We start from the raw sequence: 25,941 nt of genomic DNA, 5'->3' as shown, positions 1-25,941 counted from the left end.
CTAATGAGGCCTCTCAGAGCAGAGGAAGGATCCTGGGTAATTATCCCAAGAACCACACTTCAGATTAGGTGGAAAACTCAGGTGTAGCTTTAAAGGTCACTTTGTTCTATTAGGAGGAGTTCTTACCTTCCTCCCTGTATACCTGGGCTGGGTCTGGTCTCTCTTCACTGGATTATGCAGCATGGGGTTGACCCCTAAGGTCCCTATCTACTCCCATCAGAAATCACAGCCTCATCCACCTTACATACCTCATCTCCTAATTTTTCCCTCTTCCTCCACCTTCTTTCCCCCTCTCAGACATCTTGCTTTTTCTCTTTTGTAGAGTCAAATAGCTGATAGGGATGTATTGATTCACCTACTTATCACTTTGTCTGCCTATAGACCCAGCTGTCTCCTTATTTAACTGTTTACCTAGTTATCTGATGTGTCATCCTCAGGTTTTCATTACCAGCAGCCATCATTGCAGTATATAAAAAGCCTCAAATCACTTATTGTTAATTAGGTAAGAACCAGAACTCAGTGATTTAGATAATCACAGGAAAAGTGAAAACAACCTGCCTATTATTTTTAAAGGCAAATAATAACAACAACAACAACAATATATCCACAACATGACTCAGTAAATGAAACCCACTTTCTGTGCAACCAAGATTAAAACAGCACTTGCCAAATTATACTCTAAGCGGAAGATGTAATGTAGCCCATTCATCTGAAAAATTAAAATTGGTACAAGTACAAGGATTCCAGAAATAAAACCAGATGGGCAAATGAGCAATTAAATTCCACATTTCCTTATTTTGTCAAAAAACTTAGGAATAACCTTAGTAAATTACACACCCAGTGAATTTTCTCCTTCTACTGAAGTCAACTTCTTGCTAACCAGCATGTATGTATGTATTAATTCAGTCATGACCTCTATCTGTTGACTTCTGGACCAGCTCCCCAACTGGGACTGAAGCCATGGCTTCTAGCATCCAAATAAAACCTCTATGACTTTTCCCAAAGATTATGGTCATTAGAGAGTCCCAAAAGCTGATATGCAAACCTCTTACGTGAATCAGCAATTTGGGAGGGACAGAGAGAGACGTGGACAGAATGCCCCTTCAGTATTGAAGGAAAAGGTCACATTTATTTATATTGGTGCATCTATTATATGCGCAAGTCCATCAAAATTGAATGACAAAAGGCACTTCAACAGGTCCAGCCTGCAGTTCTTTGTGCCTGTAGCTCAATCTCTGTCAATCCCTGGCCCTGCTGTGCTGAGCACCGTATGAAGCCACCAGTCTTGTTTCAGAGAACTTACAGTGAGGGCAGCAATCACAGCAAACAGAGGAGTTGAAAATGCTATTCAAAAAGGTTTCTCCCCCCACTCTAATTTCATCCCCCACTTCAAACTCTATATCCATCTCCCTTACTCCTGTGCCCTACCTTGCAGGTGGAGTTTGCTCTCAGTGCTTTGCAGAAGGACAGAACTCACAGAGTCCAGATTGTCGTAGCTGTTACAGCCCAGGGGGCCAGTCCGAGTTTCTGTTACCTATGGAGGATGTAGAAAACAGAGAGTGTTCCCTTTGATTGCAGCACCACATGGTCCCCAGGCAGTTTCAGACCTTGTAATATTGTAACTCTTTGTCAGCAACTGATGCAATCCAAAATGCATCTCCCCTAACAGGGAAAAAAATGTCCCACATTGGACAGACACAGCTCATGTTTGGCTCACTCAAAAGTGAAAACAGAGCAAATTGTGTCTGCTTTCTTTATGGTACTGCATATTATTCTGGGCTTGGCCTGCAGATTGGTGTTTCTCATAGAGGATCTCCATTGGAGAACATCAGAAGCCAGAAGAGGAATTATTCCCTGGCTTCTCTTATTGGAAAGCAAGATACAGAGATGGATTTCCAGCCCACTACGGTGCCTAGTGCTCCCAACAACATATTTGCACACCATCCTTGTGCTGAGGATTGATGGAGGCACAGATGACCTGCAGTGCTGTTGCTGTGGTGGTTGCTGTTGGTTTCCAGACATGGAGGAGAGCTGCCCTTCCTGAATTCACAAAGGGTGATTATCTGCTGTCACTGTTTCAATATCTCAATACCACCTCCCACCCAAAAGGGAACAGACTCATCCAGAAGACACAACAGAGCTGAAACCTTTCAGAAATGGCTAACAATGATGACTCCATCCTATCTCCTTCCCTGGAGTGAACTCTGCAACAGTAAAATCCCTCCCCAGTATAGGATGATTGCTTTCAGAGAAGGCAGCCTTTTTCTGCAGAGCCATTTTCCCTATTTTATATGCTCTGAGCAGCTTCCCTTCAGTCCTGCTGCAACCCTCAAGCTGTGTCTCAGTCCGTTTCATTCAGTAATGCCACACTGAGGTTTTCATCTTTTCTTGTAGTAAATTCACCTGAGAGATGTTCACCAGTCTTACACCTGCAAGATGAGAATACTCCTGGGTTGGATGTGGTTGTCCATTTCACAGACCTGCCTTTCCCTTCCAACCTCCATCTCTGATCTGGATTAGCTGTTCCTTCTCTCCCTTCTAGAGGTCATTGCCACACATAGTGGAAGTATCCTATCCTACACAACTATCACACTGAATACCCCCCCCTCCTTTCCAGTTATTACTCACCCTAGGGAAATAAATTCTTCAGTAAGGTCAATAAGAAAACAATTTACTCAGGAACTCAGTGCAGGAACAAAACAACTTGTGATCAAAAAAGGCATCACACTGGACTAGCAAAGTCCTGCCCAAATCCCTACAGTATTAGTGTGGGCACACAATCTTCTTTCTTTTCCAAAGGCAAGAGACAATACCTTGATTGCTCCGGTAGAGATCTGGATCTCGTGGAGTCTCCTCATGGTGCCATCACGGTCTACAAAGTAGGAGGAAGCAAGCTGGTGCAAGGCTTCAACGCTCTGGGTAGCATTTCCTGACTTTCTGTCGAGGCGGCTTTTGTCCATGTACATGGTCAAGGCCTCCTCTCCTGCAGCAGAAAGAAAAGGAGGAGATTTCAGGCTGCCGTGGAGGTTCATCTGAACAGGAATATATCATGTCATATATGGCACCTGAAGAAAGAAAAATCCAACACCTAAAACACTTTTAAATGCATCCATCTTTCCTCACCAGTACCAGAACTTCAATGTAGTTAGTATAGAAGACTCTCCTCTATTCAGCCAGAAAGGCCAGGACCACCACACTTGTAGATCAGCTCCACTGAATCAAGTAGATAACATTCTGGATGTTTATTAGCCAGCATAGCTTTACCACAACTGCTAGAAAGGATTCAGAACACTCATCCCTTTTTAGGAATGCATTTCTCTGTGGGCAGAACCCCTAGAATAATGCACACCCAATGGGAGAAGATGACAATTTTATGCAGGTGTCTCTGACCTAATATCTAGAAGCAATTACTAATGATTCAAGTTGCCACTAGGACATTGTTATATAGGAGGGTACAGAGGACAAATGTTAGATGCCCCTCTTCAGCTTCCAGTGAGCACATGAAAGGTTAAGGGCAGGGAAGTGAGTGAAGGGGAGCAATCAGAGGAAAGAACAAATAAGAAAGCTAATTTAAAACAACGACTGTTTCTGGTTTTCTTCCTCTCCTAGAGCCTCATTCAAGGAATTTCAGTGGAGAGTGAAGAATATTCTATGAGGTAAGGGACAAGAGGTGATTTTGAAGGGTTGAAACCTATCTTGCACCCTTAACATGTGAAGCTCTGATTTTAACAAAGACAATAGACACCCACAGCAGAAATGTGCCATTTCTACATAGCTCTCTTAATGAGAGAAATGACACTTGTTCTCATTTGATAGATGAACCGCTGATGAATACATCGCCCCTGGCAATGATAGCATGGTCAGAGGAAAATAATGTTCTACCACTTTCTTAGCCAAGAAACGTTTTGCTCTTCAGCATTTTTTGCATATTGTGTTTTTTTAGAGAGCAAGCACTTTTCTTCAAAATTCTTATTAGCTGAAGTAGTTTGATTTGTCCAAATAATTTCTTTTATTGCATACATGCAAAAAATTCCCCCACTCCCATCCCCCTTTTGCTTTTCCTGGATATTTTCCAGCTTTCATCTGGAAGCCAAATGTCTGAAAACAAACCCAAAATATTCTGGCTGAAAATCAAAATATTTCTTATTGGATTTCAGGTTTGGTTTTTTGTTTTTTTTTTTTCCAAGCTATTGATATGTTGAGGATTGAGCCTTTGGCTTTAAGATGAAAAATGAACTTTTTGTGGTGGAAAGAAGATAGTTTTCATCAAAAGAATCGATCAGTTGAAGTCTTTTAATTGGCTTCACAGGAGCTAAACTGGCGAAGTTTGGCATGGAAAACTTTCTCTCTTTAATATTTTCTTTAGAATAACATCATATCCTTTGCCCGCGATCAAAGTTGTTGTAGTAACAGCATCCTCATTGTTACCTCTCACAAATACACTTTCCCTAGAAAATGAGCTGCTTTGATTCCTTTATCACCGTTATCGTCATTGTACATTGAGCAGCATGAGGAGGCCTTGGCAGGGATCAAGGCTCTGTCACATCAGGTTCTAGCCACACACAGGAAAAAGATAGATCCTATCCCAGAGCATTTAAACTCCACATATCTGAGGAGACAACAGCTGTATACAACAGACAGGCAGCAAAGCACAAGGCAATAAGACAACTGTGATTAGCACAAGAAACAGCAGTCACCACACACCAGATGCCCAGCCACTGTTGATGTGTTGTCAGGCTTCAGCTTTGAGGTGACTTTTACAGGAGGATTTGAAGGAAGGTCAGACTTTGTGAATTTGCATGAGAAAACTTGTTTGCCACCAAAAGGAAACCTGAATAGGAGATCGTTAAGAGGCTTGAGGAAGGATAGGCTGATTTTGTGTGAAAGAGCCCGAAGTTTTGTATCTTGCGTGTAACAGAAGCATTTAACAGTATGGAGATGTGGCAGACACAAATGATGCTTTTTCACCTCTTTGCAAGGCTGTGACAGCAGAGAGAAGACCTGGATAATTCCCCCCTTAGCTACAGTTCTCAGAACCTGTTGGATCCAGGTAGCAACTCCTTAATCCACGAACAAATGGAAAATACCAGCTTTTCCTGGAAAATTGTCATACCTTTGTTAATAGTCAAGGCACAATAAATCAGAAGCTTTTCACTCCAGACTAGTTCATTTTAGCTAGAGGAATGTTGGGATTGGAGATGCCTTGGACAGAGCAACCAGGAAGCCTGCATTGAATTGCATTAGGCAACACCACTGGTTTCAGATCCCCAGGGAGATCCACCTGCTTTCTGTCCCTAGACAACACAAAGCAGGCAATAAGCAACTGAAACAGCTCCTGGCCTCAGAGAGGATAAACCTGTGCTCTAGGGCAGTGCAGATCAGCGATTTCCCCACAAAAAGCTGTCATTTTATCCCCTCTCCGAGGTGTTTGGACCCTTCCACTGGGAATAAGAGGAAGAAAGCAGTAAAGCAAAGACTATGAGATTTGATGCTTTTCCTGAGGGACAAATACTGCCCCTAGGAGTGAAGGGTGTTGAGCAAAAATACCATTGCTGGAAACCTATTCCATGCGCATGTGTGCAGATGTGGAAAAGAACAGCATCCCCATGGAGCATGTGCATGAGAAAGCAACACTTAGATCAAGAGAGGTTAACAGACTTTTGCTGCATTATTAAGTCTTAATTTCTCATTTATTAAGCAGATGCTATGTTCAAAGTTGCCTTTCCTTTAGGGCTTTCCCTGCAAATTGCCTCTCAGCTCTGTGCGCTTCCTCCCACAGCATGGGTGCCCTCAAAATGACCCTTCACCAATTCCTTTGTCAGAACTAAACTGGAGCAGAGCTGGGTTTTATTGGACCCAAGGGGGATGTGGCTGTTTTGTAGGCTGAAAGGCATCAGAGCTGTTCCTCATGTGGCCAGGTGTGAAAATAGCTGCTGGATTGAGGTGGGCTGGCCTGATCCATCACCCAGCCTCCTGGGGACCATGCAACAGCTGGCATTTAAAAGCAGAACAACTTCCTCTGTGCTTGTCACTCCTTTGCAACCTAATAAGACATCAGGTAAATTACAAACCACTGTAATCCAAAGCAGAATCATTGTTACTCTTCTGAGGAGCCATAAAGTCTTGGGAGAGCAAGGGTGCTGGGACATGCCTGGTTTTATATCCCGGTGGTGGTGTTTAGCCCACAGCCTGTGATTAGAATGTGTCCTCCTTGTATAATGCATGCCCAGCTTCATCTACATTTTCTCTGGGACTGCCATTGCCAAGATAAATCCTTCTTTGCTCCCCTCCCATTGCTCACCATGCTCTGGGCTGATGGAGCGTTTAGCACTCCTCTCCACCACCAGTTCTCATTACAAGGCTCTGCATATTTAAAAGTGTTGTGTTGTAAAACTCAGGAGAAGAAACAAACCCCTGTGAATAATTCACAACCTCAGCCAGACAAAATTAAAAATATATTTCACCATCAAAGGTCTTCTTTCAGATTTCCATGGATGCAAGTGGCAAGAAAAAGGAATGTCAATGGAAAGAATAGCAAACCCACAAAACCGCTCTCAATGCTTTACTGGAGTCTTTACTTGGCTGGCTCTTGTAAAATATGGTCCTGAAAACTGATTTCCTCAATAAAAAGCAGTTTATCTTTATGCAGACTTCATTAAGGCCTGATGCAGGCAGTCACTTGTACTCTTCAGTGCATAGAAACCTGCTTTCTCTCACATTTCTTGCAGATGGAGGGATGTTTTGGCTGCCTGGGCTGCAAAAGCAGCCCGAGGACCTTTGAAGGACGTTTGCCACATGAGAGGCCATTTGACTTCAGTGGAACTGTGCCAATTTACCTACCACCTAATTTGTGCATGAATCATATGCACACATCTAATCTCATCTCCGTCTCACCCCAGTGTCTGCAGAATGCTTTGGGAACAGACAGATGGCCAGAAACCCCTCAAAGTTCACTGCAGACTTCACAAAGTGGCAAGGTTGGAGGTCAGGTACATTAGAAGAAGGCAAAGCAACAAAGTGTACTAAAATTAAGACCCTTTTGCACTGCAGAATCCCTCTTAACAGACAGCAGTTCTCAAAAGAAAAGCATTTAAATGCACACCCCAAAGGTGTAAAGAATGGTAAAAATAATACAAGAGATAAAGAAAAATCAGCATCAAATATCAAGGAGCTGCTATTTTTTTCACCCTATTTTCAATACTCTGTACTTGAAATGCTCGTGCAGCACCAATAGCAGTGCACACTCATGGGTTAATGGCCCTACAGCACTGTATCTTATGTCATCACTGACATATTCCACTTGCACACACAAGCCTCTCTGCAGTCCTTGCACATACACTGAGTTTTACTCAACTATTGTTTTTCAAGAGCCTATCCCACATTACTGTGTTCATTTATGTATTCAGCACAGGCCTTTCTGGCTGCACACATTCCCTGCCCAACTCCTTGAACTCCCTCTTCCTGGAGCTGTTTAAAATTCCTCCAGTTCCAGCAAGAAAAGATGCTTTTCCCCCTGAATTTGGGTTCATTCTGGAAAGAAAAAGGAGAGGGATCACACATTCTATTGTCAAATGAAGGACAGAGGAGCAGGAATGACAGACAGGCTTCGCAGCTAAATGAAGCGTGTTTATCTTGACACACACCGGTACACACACACTGTTGTCAGAGGAGCACCAGTGCACACGTAGCACAGATGCTGAATGCACACACATCACATTGTGAATTCATTTGCAAAGGCTATTTCTACTCCAGGGATGTTCCCACCATCTGACGATGGGACAGGCTTCAGCTGGTGGAGCTGCATCCTGGCTCCATGCTACCAACCATCCTCCAAGGTTCTTTGTAGGTGCTGCCCATTGCCTTCACCACCCCACCACCCATGGTGAGGAAGTCACCCAGGTTGCCACCTACCTCCCAGGGTGGCAGAGATGAGGATGTGGGTGCCGTACTTTTTGATGATGGTATCGATGAACTGCTGCGTGGTGGGTCTCCTGCCCAGGAGGCGGATGCTCCTCTGAAACTCAGGCATCAGGGGCAGTGGATTGTGGAGCAGGTCCCTCCGCTCAATGGCTGTGTTCCTCACCTTCCAACGGGCAAACTCCCTATGTGACAACATAGGAACACAACAAGGGTGAGGCTCCGAGTCTGGAGGGGCAGGGAGAGCCACCAGGGGCAGGAAAGGAGGGAGAAAGGGACAATCCTGTTGAACATCCCCGCATGGATACACACATGGCTAGACAAAGAGAAAGGGTGAGGAGAAGGGGAAAGGAGAGGCATTACTGCAGAATGACAGTACACTTTAAGGATCAGGGTCTGGGTTGATGAGGAGGTAGCCTCAGAGTTTGCAGAGATATGTGGAAAAGGGGTGCATTTCCCTTCCAGCAAAGGAAGTAGGCTGGCCCTATCATCCACATACACTTTGAGGTCTTAAACCTCTCCATAAAGCAGAAAATCATAGTTTTGGTCAGAAAAGCTTATCAGTTAAACTGCAGATCTAACCCAATCTGATCATTCCTATATCCCTGTGTCCACAAGCCTTTGTGTCATGCTTTTGCAAAGCAAGGCTGAAGGAAACACTTCCTCTAAGCATCTTAATCTTTCAGCACCAGGAGTACAGCAAAAGATCATTTGGAAATGCAACCTAAAATAATCAATTCCAATATAAGCAGAGGCCAGGATGAAAACTGAGGTTTTGGGTTTCTTCCTTTCCTTTTGTAAAGCAAATAAAATGATTTTCAAATCCCTTCTTTTAAACTGAGAGTTACTAGGGGGCAAAAAGTGATGTTTGCAAAAGCAGCTCTTTATTGCAGGTATCCAGTCTGAAACAACACAGAGGGAAATGCCTAGAGAAGACCTTGCACATCTGTGATCTAAAAGACAGGCCTCAAACATCACCAGCTGAGCACTTAAAAGGTGAGAAGCCTATTAATGTCTTTAGAAAACTATTGAGCAAGGCCTTCTTAAAAGGCAAGGATATTATTTATAACTCCCCTCCTGCAATGCACCTGCTCTATCTTAAGCTCTCTCCCAAATAATCAAGTCATAAGCTTCTGTCACTTTCTATTCACTTATTCCTGTAGCTCAGGTTTAAGACAAAGCTTTAAGTAGTAGGTGAGGGGTTTAACCACAGCTGGCAACTGAGCCCCACACAGCCACTTGCTCACTGCCCCTTCAGTGGGGTGGGGGAAAGAATCAGAAGAGTAAAAGTGAGAAAACTCATGGGTTGAGATAAAGACAGGTAAAGTAGAAGCAAAGCAAACCAAGGAACACGTTCACACTTCCCATGGGCAGGCTCAACTATCCCCAGGACACCAGGGCTCTACCATATGTAAAGTGACTTGGGGAGACAAGCACCATCACTCCCAACATCCCCCTTCCTCCTTCTTCCCCAGCTCTATACACTGAGCGCGATTCCGTATGGTCTGGGATACCCCTTGGGTCAGTCAGGATCAGCTCTCTTGGCTGTGTGTCATCCCCCCCCCCCAACCCCTTGTGCCCCCCCCCCAGCTGCCTGGAGGGGTGCGAGGAGCAGAGCAGCGCTGTGTCAATGGCTGGGCAAGCGCTGCTCAGCAGGAGCCCAACAGCCCGGGGCTGGCAACAGTGTATTCCAGTAGGAACAAAACATCCCGGGATTGGCAACAGTTTCCAGTACAAACATCCCTGGATTGGCAATTTTGTTTCCAGCGCGAAACTAAAACATCTCCCCATACTGGTTACTGTGGGGAAATGAGCTCTATCCCAGTGTTACAGAAGAAATCAGATTAACTGTTCTCTCTCAATAGTCTTGTTTTAGCATTAGTGGCTTAACATTAGCAGCTGAAGTAGCTGAAGTCTCCTGCTGCAAGAGCTGACCGAGAGTAAACTATGAGGAAATTAATGCTGCTTGCACAGAACTAGCTGGATTTAGCAGATAGAAGTGGGATAAAGAAGGTAAGGATCAAGGAGACAATTCCATGACAACAAAATACCTTCAGAAGAAGGCTAGCCCATAAGAAAATGAGAGACCACTGACCAATATTAAGTAGTTGGACTTGGGGATGGGTGGTGGTGGTACAGGTATGAGAGGCATGAATTGGAGTAGGGGTTCCTCTTCAGAGGCACCCAGCTCAAGCTGTTACCTACAAATTAATAAAAACCTAATTGGAAACCTTCACCTGAACTTGGTATTCTCAGTGGGATCCTATGCCCAGCCCTGTTTTGGTGGTGTGAGTTAATCCATGATGCGCAGTCTGACCCATTTCAATAGGAATGACAATAGCTTTCATTTCCTATCAAATTGTGTCATCTGGCACCAGCAATCCCAATTTGCAAGTGGAGAACCTGATAAACAGACAGATTTAGGAGATGTTTTAAGTTACAAAGCCAGGATTCCCCAAACAGATCTTTTTCTCCTGAGGCTGATCCTACTTTGTGTACATCAGGTTGTTTTACTCAATGCAATTATACATGTATTTTGATTGCACCCATCACAACACCCCAGTCTGCCAGGCAGTAGCTGCATTCATTAAAATAGGAAAGTGCCAGTTTGTTACGTAAATACCTCTTTACACCTGAGCTAAAACCCCCTCTGTAGCTTCCAAGCTTTAGTAAGCCAAGTAAAAATGCCAAAACAAAGCACCCTTATTTCATCCAAAGAGCCATTAGTGTCAAACCTTGAAATCCACAGAAACATTGGTCTTAACTAAAAATACCCCTCAAAAGGCCAAAAAAACCCCACCCAAAAATAACCTTTACACCAGGATCTTACTACAGGGAGTGGAGAAAACAGACCATTGGCTCCAAAGTTGTCTGCAGATAATCAGTACATTATTAATGTGTTAACTGTATGGAGAGAACACAGGGGGTTTCATCTGCTATCCCAGAATGGTGTCCAATCCCAGTACTTAGAATGTGTGGAAGGGATATGTTTGGGGGGTCCCACACTTGAATTTTGAGATAGATTAAACCTTAAAAGTAAAGAAAAATAGTTTCTGTCTGACACTACAAGGAGAGGTTGCTTTTATTCCCAATTTTTGTTGCGATCCCAGATCTAACTACACAAGGAAATCCCCTTCACATAGGGAAGGAATGGTCCCTTCAGCAGCTACACTGCCTGGGAAGAGGTGTATCTGAGTGCTGAAAGACAGGCAAGGTTTGTAATAAATAGAGATTCCCATGTTCCTATCATAAAGATTATCACTAGCAAACATAGGAAAAATGTCATCTGTGCTTCTCTGCAAAGAGACAATTATTACTTCCTGTAAAACAGGAAAGCAGTGAACAATGAAGATGGGAGAAGGTAGGAAAAGAGACTGAAAATGTGGTAAATGGTGTATTCAAAGGGGAAGTGGGTCCATTTTTTTACACGAGGTCCAACAACATCCAATTATAACACTGGCAAAAGGAGTTCAAAAGAAACCATTGCCATATCTTCAGCCTTGCCCGGTGCCAGGAGATGATTCCAGTCCCTGTTCATGCAGAAGAGAAGCCCTTAGCAGAATCCACATCTAAAACAACTTTTGCCCCCCTTCCTTCCTATGTATGTCACACCTCCCTGGGGCTTCCTGCTCCTAGGGCATATCATTGAGGTGAAAGCCCAGTTCTGCTATACTTTCCTAACATTGGGATGTGTGGCTTTCATAGCTGATGAGAAAAGCTGAGCAAATACGTTATGATGAATAATTTATGCAACTAACTTAGATGTTTATCTTCTGCTCATAGAATATCCATGAGCCAGTTGCCATTACCTATAATTTATGCATTATTTGAATTTATTTAGTGATATTTTCCAAGCTTTTTTTCCAAGGTTTCACATAACATTTGGCTGTATCCTTTCTCTGGTTGGGATTGCTCAGGCAAACAATTTGGTATTGTGAAGCTTCCTGATCAATGACCAAAAATACACTTTAAACTTGGCTTACCCAGTTCCAGAAGATTGTATAGTGAAAACAAGCCTTTAATATAAGCAATCTTCCACACAACCTATGGAACTCTGTGCTGGAAGATGCACCTGAGGTCAAGATAGTGGTAGAGATTTAGAAAATAGACTTAACGTTAATGGATATATCTAGTGAAATTACTTAGCATTACTGAGGTGGTAAAAAAGGTGAAATACATTTGCAGTGAACTGTATAGCTCTGACCTTTGTAATGATCCAACCTGTAACTCCTGAAGTCTGTGATAAAACACCTCCAAGAACAGGTTTTCTATTCGGTTGCAATGAGGGACTGAATTGCATTTCCTGCAGAAGCAGCTGCTATTGGCCCAAACTGAGTTCATGGCACTGGTAAGTGTAATCTTATCTCTCTCCACTGATTCCTTCAATCTGGGAATCTTTGGATGATTTACCAAGACCTTGGATTCAGGGATGTTGTGTGTAAAAAGGCATTGAAATCTTTCCTCTCAGAAATCACTCTCAGACCCCATTTCACTATCATTGTTTTTCAGTGCCATCAGGGACACCACAGTCTCACTGGTATTGCCTAGAAAGCACAGGTGAAGCCTCTACAGGTCTCAAGGCACTGATAAAGAGAAACAGTGCACTATTGCTCATTTTCCAGGTGAAGAAGTTGCCAAACTTGACCAGCATTAGGATGGCACTCCATGATACAGTTAAGATTAATACAGTCTCCTGACCCTCAGGGGAAACCCCCAGCAAGGGCCTGAATGTCTGCCAGTGGGGAAGCTTTTAAGGGCTTTGGAGAGATGATAAACCTCTTAGCAAGGAGGAGGAAGAGTCTGTATCTCTGATGCAGAGAAGGGATAAGGAGAAACTATGACCTAACGTCTGAATAGTGGGGGGAGAGGCACTTGTTTATGCTCTAATGTCTCGCCAGTGTAGACAGCCCATGCTAATGTGGAGTGTGCCCAGGCAAATGCATGCCAGGTCAGCAGAGGAGAGTCTGCTCTCTAATGCCTGGTGAAAGCACTGAAGAGTCGACTCTTCTAATGGCTGGAAGGGGTAGGTGGTGCTAATGCCAAAAGGGAGAAAGGAGAGGAAATAGAGGAATGAAGCACTGCCTCAGGAAATGCATATTTCAGCCCTTCCTCCCTGTAACAGTAAGGGGATGTTCTATTTGTATATGGCTATAGCTTCATAGTTTGCATCAAGGCCATGCATATCAGAGGGAGGGGGCCACCAGGGTTGTCTCAGTGGCACTATGACCCCTCCAGGGAAACAGGAAAAAGCAGGAGAAAATACTGAAAAGGGAGGAAAAGCCAAAAGCCTGGAATGGGTGCATCACCCAGACCCACTGCTGCACCAGCAGAGAGATGAGGAGAGTCCAAGGGCATGAGCATTGCTACCCAGAGAGGGAAGTCTGAAAGAGAGAGGCCATCAGAGCAAATTAAATTCCCCATCTTCAAATGGCCAAGACAACTAAAGGATGGGAGTGAAGAAACAAGTTCAGTACAGACCTCAGGGGTTGGCACTCGAAACCAGAAAGAAATTAAATGCATTAAACAATGCTCGAGACAGAGTCTGTTTGAAAAAGGAAAAAGCAGAGCAGGATGGCACTGAACAAAAGCCTGTAGCTGTCATGCTGACTGGAACACCCCAGCACCTCCTGCTGCTGGATGGATTGCCTGCAGGGCAGTTAGTGCATCCCACTCGCAGTGCACACTCAGCAAACAGGAGCAGCCCCAGCACTCCCTGGGAACTGGGCAAGGAAAAGGCAGCAGCTCCTTTCTGTTCAGCAGTTGCCTTCCATACAGATCACAGCTGAAAAGCCATCAACAGCTCCCGTAGGTGATGAGTAGACAGAGCCTCTCCAAAGGCAACACCCTCTGCAGTGACAGTACAAGATACAAACATCACAATGTCCTCTACCCGGCATATAGCACACATTATTGACTCTGCTGTCACTAGGATCCCCAGCCAGAGACAGAGAACTCCAAGAGCCTTCTTGCTGTCCTGGCTTTTGGTGTACATACAATAGCATGTGCTTAGATATGTCTCTGCACCTTCTTTTCATCCAAGCATCTCACAATCATCAAGGCAGACATTTTCAGACACCCCTATGTAGACTGCAAACAAGTGTTATTAGCTGTTAGAATGAACGTGAACCAAAACAGATTTTGAGCCTTGCCCAGGTAAAAAGCAAGTTTTGTATTCACACCAGAAACTTGGCCCAATGTCTTCCAGAATCACTCCAGGTGCTGCTACAGCAAAGCTGTTGGTTTGGAAGTCTTTGTCTTTCCTTTTCTTAGCCCAATTGTCCTGATCGTAGGCTGCATAAAGGAATAGTTATCTCCAGTGCCCAGGGTGATAGCTCTTCCAGGTTACTGTGAGCCCTTGACTCTGCAAACAACACCATGGGGGCAGGATATGAGCATGACAACAGCACTATAATGCTTATCTTTTACTGCCAGAGGTGCCTTAATGTATCTGTATGGGGTGTGTGTGTGTGTGTGTATCTGTGATTATGACGGGGTCAGCATGGTTTATTTCTAGTCTGTGCCCTCAAAATGCCAGACAGCCCCAGGCTGAGCAGTGTGATATTCCTTTAGCAGTTTCCTCTGCAGTTTGGCCTCCTCTCTAACTAGGCCAGCATGAAGAAGCCAGTCTTCAAAGCTGAGCTTTTCAAAGGACCTACAAGAATTAGTTTCCTGTGAGGGTTTGGCACTCATCCCCCCTAATCTATTTAAGAAAACTCCACTCTGTAGATTCAAACTAGTTCCAAATTAGAGGCTGAAGCTCTGCCATAAAAGAGAGAGGAAAAAAAAAACCCAAACCCTCACCAAAATCTAATTTCAGAGAAGTATGAAAAAGAAATCACTTATGCAAAATGCTGTCAGGCTTTCATCTTAACAAGCAGGCAAGCAGACAGGCAAGCAGATGACAGCTGGCAGGTGAATAAGATAAATAAATTGACTATTGATCTATTGATAAATGCTGTGCTGGCTGCAGCAGTTTTACTCTTGTAAGGACATTTGCTGTGATAAGACTGAACCCAAGGAGAAGACTATCAGTGTTTGGATCACTCAATCATATGGCTGCTAAAACACTGCTTCTGAACTACTTTCGCCTTCACCTTACTGCTTGTAAAGGACAGTGGATGAATCTTTTGTTGTGTTTCTTTTCCCTTGGTCTCCATGCTTTGGCCATGTGTTTGGTGTTGGCTGAGGTGCCCAAAACCTCACTATTTCCCTTTTTCTAGGCAATAATTTAATCCCATTGGATTTTCCTGCTACAAACAAGGTTTTCATCTCTAATATTTTCCTTAAAAACATGAACTATGGTTGAAAACTTGGAGGGTTTTGGGGATTATTTCCATAGAAGGTGAGGGGGGACAAGTAATAGATCCAGAATGACCTGAAGTTTGCAAGAAGCAATAAGAAATTACTTCAAAGTTAGGAGGATTTCCTATGCCCTTGAAAGCACCAGGTAAACAGATTGTTCCAGCACTGAATTAAAAACCAATCAGGCAGACGTGACTCTCAGTCTTGTGTTCTTGCTTAGGATAGGACTACACTTGGCTCTCTTGGGAGGCAACATATAATTGTTGGGTGCTGAGAACACTGATTTGTTTAAAAAAAGATGAAGCTGGAATAAATGTATTACTAGAGAGTCAAAGCAGAGTGATTCAGCATAGGTAAGTACAAGTTAAGAGACAGGCCATTAAATCTGATCATTACAAAGTCCGCTTGTTATTAAATTTGATCATAACCAGGCCATAGCTGCGATGCCTAGTTCTGACTTCAAACCTAAACATAGCAACATTGGGATCAATCACAAGCAAACATGGTAGAGTAGGTTACTACCCCCTGAACCAAATAGTCACCTTCAAGTTACATGTTTATGCAGCCTCAGATTACTCTGAAGTTTAGAATTTACTGTGATAACTCACCAGCTGCCTTCACCTCTCATCTATTCATCTGCTGTCACATTTCACACAAACCAGCTGCTAAATTCACTTTCTTCCCACCCTTCAGTTACAATTCAAACTACTTGTGGGACATTTCTTCCACTCAGTTTTCCCCATAGTGTTCTTTGGGCAGATTTCATTGCAAAAAAGCACCCAACTCAGGCTCTAGAGACACCCTTTCCAACACCAACCCACTTAAGCCTTGTCCACACTTGGAGACTTGTTTTAAGTGGTTCCCATTACTGTTAACACCATTTCAGCTGGTTTAAGCATTGGGCTGAAGGCACTTCTAATCCACTACAATTTACATCCTGGTTGATACCAGCTGCTGGAAACTGGAGTGACATGTCTACAAGAGCTCCCAGCATTGCTAACACTGCTGCAGCTTAACAAACATTATCAGCAAGAGGAAATGTTCTGTCCTGTTGCTGTTTTCATCCTAAAAGCATACCTAAACCAGACATGGTTTATTAAGCTACTGAAGAAGCTATTCTTATAGGCTGCAGGGTCCTGTGCTCCAAGCACTACAATGGACACTAGAGACACCCATTCCTTCACTATGAATCAGGATAAAAATCACAAGATACAACCAGACCAATTCGCCATTAAAATACCTGAGCTATTCTACAGAAACACATCTATGCACCAGGCATTCTGAGTACTATAGTTGTGATTACAACAGCACTGATATTCTCATAACATGATCTCCTGGATTTAGACTTCTATGAGTTTGACTCAGAATTCAGGATCATGCAGATCCTGGGAAGTCAAGGAGCTGTCAAGAAGCTGCTTTCAAAGAACAACACTTGAAGCAACAGCTGGAAACATCTGATTCACTGAAGGAATTTTAGAGTCTTGAGGAAACCTGGGATAATCTGTATGATTTCAGGTTCTCTTTTCCACACTTCTTCCATTTCCCTTCTTGTGCACTGCTTTACTCAACATACAGTTCTTGTCTAGAGAGCTCATGGCATACATCAGTCAATTGGTTTTAGCCAACAACAGGTTGGAAGAGAAGGTAAGACACAAGAGGGTGAGACAACTAAGAGAGACCTTTTCACACTGGTGTTTTAGGACTCCAGTAAGCTAGAGGATTAAACTCCTGAAGTTTGAACTCCCTCATCCTATGGGTAAGTAGTACATGAAAGCATTTAAACCTGTTACTTCTAAAAGCAAGTTTGAAACGCAAGACCAGCAGAAAGACTTCCATCTATAGTGCGCCTAACATCACCCATGGGAGGACTGTCCCATGCTAAGTCATGGTGAGCACCCATGGACCCCTGCCCCAAAATTCATCATTATATTCACTGCCTACCAGTGTTCATATGAACACAACACCACAAATCAAAGGCTTTAACAAGAACTTGACTTGGAACAAGTAATTTCATTAATTTGCCCTTGCTTTACTTCCTGAAGATATAGGTGTATGGACCACAGGCTTCTTTCCCTTTTAGCTGCAGCAAGCTGATAACCTTAGCCTGTGACACCATAACCCCAAGCTTTGCTCTTGACTTATCATGATTCACAGCCAGCTCAGGTGAAATAACTGTGAGAAATGCGGACTTGAACCTTAATTTCTCACATTACAGGCAAGGGTATCTGGCTACTGCTCAACTGGCAAATTAAGCGCAGCATTTATCAATGCTGAGAGAGGAAGTATCAGGAATTTAGCCTTGATTACCCTTTTTTAACTCCAAAAGCACATTTTTTCCTCCAACACAGCGTGGAGCCATGTTTTAAAACTTGAACTGTTCTTAGGAAATGGAGACATCACCCCCCCTCTGGTCAGTTGTGCTGCTCACTTGGCAAAGGCTCAAATTCACTGGTTTCAGGAGGAAACAAGAAAAGTGATGTTTAAATACAAAGTCCCTCCTGCCTCCTATCCCCAACTCTGCCCTCAAGGCCATCGTGGCAGAGCCACCTGGGCACAGATACCAGTCTTGTGGGCTCAGCAAGGACAGGCAGTGATGGGAAAATGGGAAAGCTGTCCCATCTCACACATCCCCTTGCCTCCGAGTCATTCTCAGCTGATGGAGACATGAGTGATCATGCAAGACTGGTGCTGGTGGGTGGCTTGGATGCCTAAAGACTTCACCAGTTGGCAAAGCCACCTGTTTACATCAGGGATCTGTTGCTGCAGGCCACATGAGGGACTTTGGTCCAGGTTAAGTGAAGTGAAGACATCCATAACCTTCCCTGCCAGTGAATATCCTTCAGTTGGAAGGGCATGATGCAGGCTGCATGTAGAGAATATGAAGGGAAACCATGGCCTGCTGAGATGCAATGGGACAGACCAATCACTGCTTGCTCCCCAAGCCATACCTAGATCCAACACATGGTCACAGCCTCAGAATAACTCCGGAGATGTTATGAGGACTAGCAACCTTCATCACCCATGCTGCTGCAAGCAATAGTGCATTCACAAGTGCATGGTGGAAGTCTAAATACAAGTGAACAAAAAGTGGTTTGACCTCACAAAACCACAATCCCTTCTCACACTGATACTTTCTACTTTATTCCTATAGTTGTGACATTTCCTTCAAGTTGGTTTAGGAGAAACCTGGTTTCCTCTCATGTTTCCTCACCCATTTCTGTGCCTTTACCCTAAGAACTGTGGCTCAATAGCCCTTTGGTTTTCAAGCTGTGCTGTTCAGTTCAGGCCATTCACCAAGGGTTCCTATTTTAACAGTGACATCCAGCAAGCAGGGATATACACAGCTGGTATATGCAGAGACTGTCCCCTCTTGGGATAGGATTCAGATGGCGAATGGGCTTGAAATTACTAGCAAAGAGCAGAAGGTAAGAGGTGAAGCACTGGAATAATTAGGCTGCAGAGTATAACAGCAGCAAAATTCAAGCCATCCATAATCAGAGACATTTGTGCTTTGTTCAAGATTGAAAAAACCCCAAACTCTGTCCCAAAAAGCCTGTGACATTTCAGAATTACAGTAAAATGGAAGAAATTTTCTTTAGGAAAAAGGTGACCCATTTCCTCAGACTACAGCCCTCTTTAGCAAAAAAAAACCCTGAACACAAGCAGTGAGAAAGCCTTGAACATTCCCTGGTTGCTCAAAAAAAATCCCTAATTTCAACAAGAATCAGGTCTGATGTATTTAATTTTCATTCCTAGTCATGCTGTTTCCAACTCAGACATGTTTTGATGGAGACAATAAAAAGACTACAGTAAAATCCAAACTCACAAACTCCTGAAGAAAGGCAATCTCTTTGCATGTTGCAAAGTGGGCTGCAATAAAAAGATAACCATGTTCTTTGTGCAACAGTTCACAAAGGAAAAGCTTTCTTTTTGCCCTGTCCTACCCATGGAACAGAGAGTAGTGACGGTAAATGCTTTTGTTTGCTGGGATCCATTTGTGAAGCTGTGAAGCACTTGGTTGTTCACGCACATGCTTAGCAATTTCCCAGTCATGAGTCACATTTCCTTTTGCTGTTATTTATGACTTTGATACATGGATCTCAAAGCACTTTCAAATGTGTCACTGTAGACAGAGAAGCTGTCACTTGTTGAAGGTAGCAGGAGATGTACAACTTCTCCAAGGAAGGGATCCAGCATAAAGGACAATCATGGACAAAATTAACCCAGAGGCCAAAGCATTTCATGAGCAAGGACTAAAGGAGATGCTGGGGTCAAAGCTAAATTTGATGCCCATTTAGCCTGTACCCAGGGTTCTCTCTGCCTGCCCTGCTTCCCCCATCACACTCGGTAAGGCTAAGGGTGATGATGGCAATGTACAAACACAACCCCACAATAGCCACAGAGCAGAAGTACACACCTATTAAAACCACCACACACAGATTCTCAAACCCCAACCCTTTGGGAGGATACCAGAGCCACGTGCAAGTAGTAGAAAAACACGTGCAAGCAGTCAAAAGTGGGAAGGATCCACTGCACACCCCAGCATTTATCTTCTATGAGGTAATAGGACCCCAAAGGCTGTTAAATCAATCTAATGAAATGCAAACCACTTCCTTTGGGAAGGTCGTGTTGATTGCTGACTGTTGTGTTCAAATCAGCAAAGAACATGCCAGATAGTCTGGGAGAAAAGGTTGAAGAGCTCCAAAGGCCTCAAGCAGTGCTAATCTGTACCACTGCAGGTTGTGCCTGTCTGAATTCCTGCAATGTTATGAATATAGCATAGCCAGGAGACTCTTTTAGTGTAAAAAAGGCCAGGTTGGACAAGATTTGGAGCAACCTCCTCTAGTGGAAGTGGCCCCTGCCCATGACAGGGGTTTGGAACTGGATGAGCTTTAAGGTCCCTTCCAATCCAAACCAGCCTGGGATTCTATGACAAAAAAAGTCCACCTTTCTTAGCTAAGACTCAAACACATCTTAAATAGCTGAAAGGGGTTGTTATACCTATGCTGTGGGCATAAAATCTGCTGCATATTGGAGGCAGCTCAGCGAAAGGGTACTACATGAAAACTGCCCCACCACATGCACTCAATTCAGGTACAAAAGTGCAAAATCCACTCACATGCTAAAGTCCAGATGTGAAATTCAGGTCTTGAAGAAGAGTAAAACCTTCTTTAGTGCAAATAGCATCCAACCCCATGAGCAAAAGCAGTGTTGAAACCCAGCAGATCCTTATGCTGTACACTCCTCCACCCAAAGTTATGGTTATGGGCAGGAACTGAGTCCTGCTGCTAAACAAAGGGCATAGTCCCTTTCCCCTAAACACAACACTCCCTCCTATGTTGCAAGATAGGGCCAGCTGCACAGATTTATAACCTCACCATTCAAAGTGTATTTAGGGGGAGAATGAGCTCAGCTGTTTGGGGAGGGGGTTTTAAGTTTAGTAAGGAGTGAAATAGACGGTAAAAGGGGCTATTCTTTAGAAAGGGTTCTTAGATCTCCGATTTTCATTTTGCCTTAGTAGATATCTGCTTTGTACTTCCATTGTGGTTCAGGAATCCTTTGCTGAATCTGGGTGGGAGTGTGTGGGGCTGGTCCTTCCCTTCTTGCCTGTGCTTTCTTTCCTGGTAGGCTTTTTTATATGTGTTAAGTTAAAGTTGTGATCTCCCCAAGGAAAGATGCTGGAAATGGTCTGGGGGCATCAGATGCTGCAGGAGAACTCCCCTCATATCTATTTTATGGTGAGAGGACTGGGCAAAGTAAAAGCATCATCTCCTATGCTAACAAAAGCCATACATATGGCTGAATGAAGGGTTATGTTTTATTGCACATCTGAGCCTCTGTTCAGACATAATGAACTGGACCCCAGCATTCTGAAGCACATGCATATGTATATATTTATCTACTGAACAAAACAACAATATCTGTGCTGCTGTTTATTTGCCTTCCGGGGTTTAAGATTTAAAGACTCATATTTTCTGGCTTTTCCTTGCAATCCTAAAAGACAGCCTACTCTTATTTTCTTTTTAATGGAAGTTGTGAGTTATACAATTATATGACTCAAGCCTGGAGTACTTAAAGGAGATGGGAAAAAAGCGAGTATGAATCCCCCAACTCTTACTGGAGAAAAATAAATGACTATAAATATCTGTGCAGTCTGGTAGAGAGCTGGTTCTACTGTTTCCTGCTACTGAATAGGAACCTCACAACTTCCAGTGCCCAAGGAAGTATCAGGAAGAAAGGGAAGAAACCCATGTCTCCTCACCATGGGCTAGGTAGTTATCCCTGGGCTACATCTCTACCTTCTCCGAGCCAGCAGAATGCTTTTTAGCACTCCCCTCCATAGCAAGGCACTCTTCTTTCTCCTGCTCTTTGGTGGAATTCCTTCCCTTCTTCATGTTTCCCAGTTCTCATTTTCTTTTCCCTCTCCCCCAGCTGCTGCATGGAGCTGAGCAGCACAGATTTAGCATCTTACAGACCATATTCTTGTGGCAGGATGTAGAACCTAAAGTAAACTTCAACTTGTCCGGTGCAGGGGCTGTTGCAAGCCTGATACTGGGAGGGGAAGCGTCTTAAAGCCGCCTCCAGTGGGATGAATCAACTATATGACCCTGTGCAAGAGCATCACCCAGAGGCCTTCACAATAAATGCGTGTTTATGTCGGATACTGGCTCTGCAGAAGACCCGTTTGTCCCTGCTTCTCTCACAAAGCCCAGCTCCTGGCTAGTTTGCTGATGTCCAGGTATAAGAAGCAGCGACTCCGTACTAAGGTGTCTTTTTGCCGCTTTGATATTGCTCCTGTTTTAACTTATTCCCGACAGGAGCTGTACTGACTATTCCCCCTTCCCTGAGCCTCATTCCCTGCCTGCCCATCTCTCCTTGCCCCACGTTTGGAAGGGCAGGTAGTGGCTGCATTTAAAGCCTCAATCTTCCTGGGCACTGAACCATCACAAACAGCGTGCTCATCAGCACCGCCGAGTTTCACTGACTGATTGTCTTCTGATTCTCTTTGGCATTTTATCCTGGCTGCATAGAAAATGTATTATAAAATCATGTTTGTGTTCCACGGATTATATCCATGGCTCAGCGCAGCAGGAATAAGAAGCATGACAAGCAGAGGCAGAGTGGCAAAGCCCCTGCCAAGGTGATAGGGGCCAAACTGCAGTGCAGTCACAGTGCATGCAGGGAGAAGAGTCCCTTGATCAGCCATGGGTTAGCCTGAGGGTGGTTTAGCTGTCACAATTCTCCTGACCAAATCTGTGCCACATGCCACAAATAAATGTTCTAAACACAGATTAGGTTTGTATTAGATGACTGCAAGAAGCCCTGCAGCTATTAAAAGTCTGTTAGTCTTTCCACCAGACAGCCCCAGGCTAGAGCCTGCCATTCAGTCACACCTGTACCAAGTCCTGCAGCCTGTGGTAGAGATAGAGGATTATTACTTAGGCTTTTGGTTGTTACTTAAGTTCTGTTACTAAGGCCTGTGGTCTGCAAAAAGACCTCCCCATCCTATCCTAGAGGTCTGGGACTGTAATTCTTCAAACAACAAAACATTGTGAATGGGAGATATGAAGCTGTGACTCTGTAATGTCCTAGTCTGATGTTCTTTGGGTTGGGATACCAGCTGCTAAAACCTCTCTGTCCTTCCACCATCTTCCATGTGCCCCAAAAGAGAGGTATCCTGCAAGATCAGCTAGGCATGGCAGCAAAGAGACACTCTTGAGTTGCGTACGCCACAAAAATAAAGGCAGCGATCCTTATCTAACCATACTTTTTCCATCTTCTTCCTTAGCTATGTTTCCTGAATACCCCCTATCACTGCACAGAGCCGTATGAGTGGGATATAACTCGTGGGATTCCTGCCACCTTCCTCCCCTTGGCCTCTCTCCTGGGGACAGCTGAACATGTGGACTACTGTTTTGAGACTGTTTTGACATCAACATTCCCAAAACAGGAAATGTGTCCACAGGAAAAGGTCAAGCAGGAGAACAAAGTATCATCTGTAGAGAAACAACTAGATATGGCTTGCTGGAGAGGTGGGAAAACGTTACTGCCTCCCTCTCTCCGGAGCTGATTCTGACCTCTAAAACATGCATTTGGGAGAGGGGCTCCTTTATTCCCCCCATCCCTGAGCACAGACAGATCTGCCAGATTCTCCTGCCCACATCCACTGCTCATCTAAGAGCAAACAGTCCCCCCTCCTTCACAAGCTGATCACAAGATGCTGGTGGTGCAAGAGGCTTCACGTCAGTGGGGCTGGCCATCTGGAACAACCCCCATCTAGCTCTTCATCTCATCGACTGTTTGTTCCCTTTCAGTCTCAGCTGAAATTGGATCTTTTTTCTCTCCTCCTTTGCCTGTGACTCTTATTTTCTCCCTCATACTGCCTCTGCTGCTATTTAGGACTTATTCTCTGTCCTATTTAATGCTGCAAAAAAGTTCGGAACACAGTTTCTGTGGACGGTGTTGTAGGTAGCAAAGAGGTCCTGTCATCTATTCATCACAATGGAGCTAAGCACGCCCCAGCATTATGAGAGATGGAAATCTCACACCAACACCATGGATTCTTTGCTGCCCAATACAGTCAGGAGCACAGTGAAATGGTCACAATGCCTTGGAGAAGCTGTCAGGGAGATGCTTATAGGCACTTCTGGCCAAAGCAAGCAACCTTCAGGATCAGACTGGGAGCTTCTTTCCTCACAGCAAGCTTGGGACATCACCTTACTCCAAAAGAACTGACTTCCCTTTCCTGGAGGAGCAGTTTGGGATGGTACACATGCTATTATACAGCCTTCATCCAGGCTGGAGCATGCTCTCAATAGCCCACAGGTGTTACAGTCTCACCATTCCTGGAAACCCTGTGATCTGCAGGAATCAGATCAGCAGAGCACGGATGAGTTTGTGAGCCTTCTTCCTACACTGGGATTTTTATCACATGGATGCCAAGCTACAGCTGGTTCTGGGAAGCCCTCTGCCCACACACTAAATAAATCCTGGTGTGGTGCACTGATTCTCTATGGAAACTGTACCCTGCATTTCTCTCTTTAGGATTTTTCTCATTTCAGGTTCCATAATAAATTAACAAGAAGATGTTTTCTTTACACCAACCACAGGAAAAATTCTTTTCGTACTCAATTAATCTTTAGTGATCTATATTAAATATTTATCTGAAGCAACAAGGCCTGTATTGCAGCAACATTTTCTATTATGAGACTTTATCATATCGAAAGATGTTTTCCTGGCTCTGCTTCCTTCATATACACGCAGCCAGAGATTCTGATGGAAGGACACTCTTTTTTTTCCCTTTCCTTTCTCTCCCAGTGACCTTTTCCCTCCATAACAAGCTGCTGATATGTTAGAATTTACTGGGTTATAAACATTTTTTATCGAGTAGGAGGAAGCTGAGTGATTTGGCATCAGCTTCCCTAATAAAACCCTTGGGAGAGGCTGTGCTGTTTGACACCAATAAAGTCATGGAAGAAGCTGCAGCCTCCTAGGATGCTGGTCACAGATGACAAGGGCAGTCAGTGAGTGTCAGTCACGTAGTTTCACTCTGCTGAGGCACTTTTTGAAGGAGGCCAGTTTGCTGGCATGGGAGAGGGACCTGGTAAAGGACTCCTCTGTTCTTTCCCAGTGTGACTGAAACTGTGTGATCTATCACAGAGCAGTGAACCAGGATCCCTAAAACCTCTTTTCCTGCAACTGGAAGGTGGAGAGACACTAAATAGTTGAGATTATCTCAGAAGGGATGAGGACCTTGGTGTTAGGTTCAGGCACTGGTCCTAGAAGAACATGGAGAACTCAGATCATAGTTTGATCTTGAATAAGTAGTTGGTTTTTCCTACCCCAGCTAGACCTGGCATTGGCCAAAGAGAGTTTTAACTATGTTTATTGAGGTAGTGTCAAAAGGAAACCCAGACACAGGACTCTGAATGACAAAAAAGATGGTCCAAGAACTCACAACCTAACACGTCCCTGCATCCCAAGGGAGCAGTGCTTTAAACTGGTCAATAACTAATTCAGTCCACAAAAGCCTGAATAAATCATCTGATGACTAGATATACTCACATTATAAATGTTTCATTCTAATAATATATGACTGAACTCTTATTTGACAAATAGCAAGTGATTAATAGATTTGATGAAGTGCATAATATTTTACTAATGATTAATGTATTCATTCGAAACAAACAAACAAAACCCAGCCTTTTCCTTAGTGATCATAAGGAACTCTTAAGTAATAGCTGCAAAGAGCTTGGGGATGCCTGGATGAGATATGCCTGTTATTCCTCCTTTTATTATCGTGTATTTCTAGTGATTTATTACCAGGGATAATACATTCATGGGTTATATTACTGATGGCCCCATTTAGGGCTGTGGGAAATCCTGTTCAAAAGCTTGGAATTAGATGAACTTTTAGGTCCCTTCCAGCCCAAACCATTCTACGATTCTATGTTGTAATGCCCACTAAAATCTACAGGAATTTGGCATTTAGGCAGTTAAGTACCCACACAAAATGCATAAATATCTTTTTAAAGTGTGGGCCAAGCTTATCTGCTTGATCTGACTGGAGACAGAAGCAGTGTGGTTTGGGATGGTTTTGGTACAGCAAGTTACTATGTACAGCACTGCAGTCCATAAGGTTTAGTTGAGCATTGCCCTGGCTTCAGTTCTCCTTCTCCCTCCCTCTTAATCCCATTGAGAAATATAATTTCTGTGAGTCCC

The 25,941-nt window shown here is 43.8% G+C and overlaps 1 protein-coding gene across 3 annotated transcripts in view; it reads right to left on the bottom strand.

Annotated features, from left to right (window-relative positions):
- Positions 1-25,941, bottom strand: part of BRINP1 (BMP/retinoic acid inducible neural specific 1) — a 106,575-nt gene that overhangs the window by 18,982 nt on the left and 61,652 nt on the right. For all 3 annotated transcript variants that reach the window (XM_031045904.2, XM_034067970.1, XM_005145615.3), the window contains 3 exons: positions 7,912-8,102; positions 2,814-2,983; positions 1,429-1,534 (listed from right to left, as the gene is read on the bottom strand). In XM_031045904.2, coding sequence (XP_030901764.1) covers positions 1,429-1,534; positions 2,814-2,983; positions 7,912-8,102 — 467 coding nt within the window. The remainder of the gene's footprint in view (positions 1-1,428; positions 1,535-2,813; positions 2,984-7,911; positions 8,103-25,941) is intronic.

Source organism: Melopsittacus undulatus, chromosome 11 (genome assembly GCF_012275295.1).
Source record: "Melopsittacus undulatus isolate bMelUnd1 chromosome 11, bMelUnd1.mat.Z, whole genome shotgun sequence".
NCBI classification, from domain to species: Eukaryota; Metazoa; Chordata; class Aves; order Psittaciformes; family Psittaculidae; genus Melopsittacus; species Melopsittacus undulatus.
The sequence above is the reverse complement of the archived record's forward strand: the minus strand, read 5'-3'. Positions and strand labels throughout refer to the sequence as shown.